The sequence below is a fragment of the Scophthalmus maximus genome, chromosome 3, assembly GCF_022379125.1.
Source record: "Scophthalmus maximus strain ysfricsl-2021 chromosome 3, ASM2237912v1, whole genome shotgun sequence".
Lineage (NCBI taxonomy): Eukaryota > Metazoa > Chordata > Actinopteri > Pleuronectiformes > Scophthalmidae > Scophthalmus > Scophthalmus maximus.
In genome coordinates, this window is record NC_061517.1 from 28,274,733 (window position 1) to 28,279,728 (window position 4,996).

The window sequence follows — 4,996 nt, forward strand, 5'->3', positions numbered from 1 at the left end:
ACTGCACTATTTAACTATTATGAAAATATACTTTATTGATTGGAATGAACAGTACCGAATATATAGAGCAGCACAATCCTTAGGGTGCGTTGCCGTCTGTCACCTGATGGTGGCGATAGCGCCCCCGTCGACCTGAAGGAAAAGAAAAAAAAGCGAAGGAAAAAGGTTCCGTTTCCGCTTCCGGGGTCAACCATATTCCTCATCAACAGCTCAAAATGTTGACCCGACTGTCGCGGTTCGGGCTGGCGCTGCCCCGGGCGCTCCCCGGGCCGCCTGCGCGGTTCGTCTCCCAGTCCAAGCCGACCGGTGCCGCCGGCTCGCCCGCCGTGACGGAGCTGCACCCCGCGGCGAGCACGGGCGGACACGGGGAGGTCAGCCCCTACGTCAAGGTGAGCGCCTCCATGAGTCGGTGAAGTTGGTCTGACGCCGGCTGACGCGCACACACTCAGTCACACATTAACATTAGATTTCATCTTCAGATTGGCAAAATAACAGGTGAGACGTGCCACATGATCCCACCCGCAGAGCCTGACTCTGAACATGGACTCTGGCGGACGTGTTTTTCCTCTAAAGGTTGAAGTGATATGTTCAGGAACCTGCCAGAAGTCCGGGGTCTGCAACCTTTACTATCAGTATCGTGGCCCTTGGTCACGAATACAATTCACCTGGAGCCGCAAAAAACAATATGAGCCTTAAAATGAATAATGCACAGCTTATAAAGTTTTAAATATAGGTATACTATATATAGAAGAAATATAGTTTGTTGCATTTATGAAACTATAGAACAACAAAAACTGAAACTGTTGACATTTTATTTATAGCCTAGAACTATGCAGGCCCATTTGAGTCCTTCCCCTTATTCTATTGGAATTTACTATTAGAATTATTTTTGATATATCCATGGTTAGTTTACCGCGAGTTAGGTAGAGGCGGCGGGCTGTAGTCATGACTACAATGAAGAAATATTAAAACACTGTTTTATTTCAGTGTCACAGTATCACCTCTATCTCCAAGATAGTATGTGTGCCCTTTGAAAGAAAAAAGAAAAATAGCCATTATTTATTTCCATAGATATATATATATAGTTATATACAGGGAGCCGCTGCAGAGGCGCTCCAGAGCCGCAGGTTCCCTACCCCTGACATAAGTATATTAGCCTCTGGTGTTGGATGTGCTGCTCTATCTGAAGTGAGTCATTTCCAGATCTCACCATGAGAGTCTGTAGCAGAGTCAAAGGACGACTGAAACAAGAAACTGCAGAAAATGGCTTTTTGAATTTGATATTTGCCCAAAAGAGACTTTTCCAAGTGATCGCCTTCACGGCTGTCAGACTCTGCAGACCAAAATAAGACCCCTGACTCCGTGACAGAGACCGAGAGACTCGAGATCAATGAGGAGAGTGGAGACTGACAGATATTAGCCTTTTATGTGCATTCATGTTTTACATTTTATGTTTACATAAGTTCTATGTATTTGGTTGTACATTTGTATTCTCAATTTATAGTTATCTATGATAAAGTTTTTGGTTAAAATAAAATATCAAGCCTCAATTACACTTCTTTGCCATAAAGGTTTGATAACGACATCTTAGGAATCATTGACGGATTTCATTATATATATATCTATATATATAGATATATATATAGATATATATTTGTAGACCATATATATATATATATATATATATATATATATATGGGCCGATGTATCAGTATCGGGAATTTTGTACTCCCAAATATTGATATCGGCATCAGCCCCCAAAAATCCATACTGGCCGCGCTCTAGAGGAGATATGAGGTCAAAAGTGACTTGCAGGTGTAAAAAAATGCGAAACTGACTCGGCCTCCTCTTTACAGAATGTACTATCTTTGCTTCACATACTAGAAAACATTTGTTGGCTGCTGTTCACACATCTAACTGTAACAAAGGTGACAGGATTTGGTAAAAAGACAAGTGGTCATCTCCCAACCAGAAGGTCAATGGTTCGATCCCCGGGTCCTCCAGAAAAAACATATTATTAGTGTTGTTGTCTCCTTCTGAATATTCTAATCTGAAGAGATTATCTGTGTGTTTCTTTAGTGAGACGAATGATAGGTCTGTGTGTCACCTCTGACTAAACCTCGTCACTATACCTACTTTTTGTTGCACAATGTATTGTCCCCGAAATTATTTGAGTTAAACAATATTATCGTCATTTTAAGACACATTTTTTGATACTGAATCACGTGAGCTTGGTTGTTGGTGCTGAGAGAAATGTTATCCAGAGTTTAGACTTGTGTTTAAGTCCTCAGACAAAACCATCAATGTGAAGAACAATACTAAGAAATCCATATTTTCTGACTTTTTGTAGACCAAACCAGTGATTTATGAATCGTAGGACGAGAACAGATGAGAGGAAGCAGATATTTATGAATGAGTGGAATAATGTTGCTGTTCCAGACTCTTCATGTGTCCACTCTGGTTTTAAAACAGAGTTTATTCAACTTGCTTTTCAAGCCAGGGGAGCTGAACCTCAGTTATTGTGATCAATACTTTGTTTTTGTAAATACATTTTTCTGTTTGAGCTACTACCTCGTGCGTCTCCCTTCTTGCCATCGTCTTGATGTGGGCGGTGACCAGACTGAAACCGTGCTGTCCGATGCCTCTTGTTGACCCTGTGTTGCTCTGTGCCTCGTCAGAATCCAGAATACCATGGCTTCTCCAGTGACCCCGTGGTGGATGAGTGGAACATGAGGGTGGGCTTCTTCTTCGGCATCTCAGTGGCTCTTGTTCTCGGAGCAACGTTTATCCACTACTTACCAGACCATGGGTGAGTTTCCAGTTTTTTCCATATCTGCTGTAACTTTTGTAACACAACAGTGAAGTTCGTAGTAAAGGTTCTGCTGAAGGGTTTCCTCTCAGTGGACAGCAGACGTCTCGTGCTTTTCTTAATATAGCAGTTTTTGCACATCACCTGACTTTCAAAGACTTTGAGTCACTTGTTAAAGTTTGACTGACCAATCCAGACGAGGACAGACGGACACACCTCGCATTATAGTTTAATAAATAGAGCAGCGGTGGCTCAGGAAGTGGAGTCGGTCGCCCAATAACCCGAAGGTCTGCGGTTCGATCCCAGATTCCCCCAGTCAGCATACTGATGTGTCCTTTGTGCAAGACACTTAACCCTGAGTGTGAATGGGTGTGAATGGGTGAATGTGACTTTAGAAAAGCACTATAATTATAGTCCATTTACCATGAATATCAAAATGTGCGTGTGTTCCAGAATGCGGCAGTGGGCCAGGAGGGAGGCAGAGCGTGTGATCAAGCAGAGGGAGGCCGAGGGTCTTCCCGTCCTAGGGGAGAACTACTACGACCCTAACAAGATTATCCTGCCCTCAGCTGCCAGAGAGGAGTAGTAGAGTCTGCCAACTGTGTTTCATGATTATTGTGTTCCTCTATAATAAATAATGTACTTGGTGAATTGTGTAATTGTTGTGTGTGGACAATGACTTCTTGAAACGGTAATTCAAATGTTTCATTATCATTAATGAAAGGTAAACACTTTGATGTTCCCGTGCTACGTACACATTGTGATCAGAACCAATAAAGAACAGCCCTTCAAATAAGTCCTCATCACATTTAATGTGATGTCACGGTATAGGTGTATTTATTCTGCAGCTGGCTTCATACCTCCGTTTATTCTTCTTTTCCTTCTGTTTGACTGGGGTTATCTATTCTCTTCAGCTCATTAAATTGACTTTTACCACTGGCCTGATCCCTCCATCATTATTGGACCCAACTAATAACAGCAGTTAGGTTTAATGTTGTAATATATATAGTACATTGTGTTCTAGTGTTAATTGTGAAATGATTACACTTTGTTGAAAAATTGAAGTGATGCCACGTCTGTCGTCTGCCCCTACAGCAATAGCAGTGAAGTGGTGTCGGTGTATCTTGATCACTGAACGCTGATTGGCTGCATTGAGTGCAGAAAAAGCTCTGCTAATCAGAAATAGTTGCAGACAGAGAGAGGTTCCTAGAATGAAGGTGTAATGGTGAAATCATTATGAATGTGTGTGGTACCAGCTTTACAAACTGCACTACAGAAGATAGAAGAGTTCAGAAAGGTTATTTTGTGCACTGATTCCAGTTCATGCATTTCACTGTACAGATTCAAAAATATGAATATTGTGGTCACATTTATGTGGATACCAGCTCACAGAGGGATAAAAGGCAATGACCTTGTAGACGCATCAGCAAAACAGGCACTGAAAAATGGTGAGATCATGAACATTCCACTCACAAAAGGAAGTCAGATGAAACATCACAAGAGTGGCAGCACAGTTGGGATACAGTGAACACAGGAAGACCCCTCTGAGAGGTGCAGTGAGAAGTGGGCACGGTGAGGATAGGTAAGAGTGGCTGAGAGTGAGAGACATCAGGCTGAACAAAACACTGCACTGACAGGCAAACATCCATCAGGGTTATGAGATGACGTAACGGAGAGGAATCAGTGGAGCAAGTAGTTTTACACTGACATCAATACACACAAGAGCCAGAAACATTTAAGAGGGGAATCAGGAAACGGGAAGAGGTGACTTTACAAAATATACTTTCTATTGGGATGTCTGTTCCATTAAATTGAATTGAATTGAAAATGTGTTTATTCCGAACAAGTAAGGCAGAAGAAAAAACATCATAAGAAAGCAATGAAAAAAGTGGACAGACATCGAAAAGTAATGTTCAGAAAACAATGAAAGCATAAAGCAGAAGAAACTGTTCAACACCTGCTTTACAAGTTCAAAAATTATTATTATTACAGTCATTATTTGAAGTAGACAGGACTAATACAAATAATTCTTAATTTGTTAATTCATTTATTCAATCATTTATTTCTTATTTATTCATTTTTGTTTTAGTTTGTTTTGGTCCATGTGTTGGGTCCATAACTGTGGCTCACACTTCAACACAGTAGGTGGCGGTAACGCACCTTGACGCTGGTTGAAGAAGAAGAAGA

At 41.4% G+C, this 4,996-nt stretch overlaps 1 protein-coding gene across 1 annotated transcript; it reads left to right on the top strand.

Annotated features, from left to right (window-relative positions):
• Positions 1-159: 159 nt before the first annotated feature.
• Positions 160-3,468, top strand: ndufb11 (NADH:ubiquinone oxidoreductase subunit B11). The gene is made up of 3 exons (XM_035646158.2): positions 160-389; positions 2,679-2,809; positions 3,263-3,468. The coding sequence occupies exons 1-3, from the start codon at positions 216-218 to the stop codon at positions 3,393-3,395; spliced, it is 438 nt and encodes a 145-aa protein (XP_035502051.1). The 5' UTR covers positions 160-215; the 3' UTR covers positions 3,396-3,468.
• Positions 3,469-4,996: the final 1,528 nt, after the last annotated feature.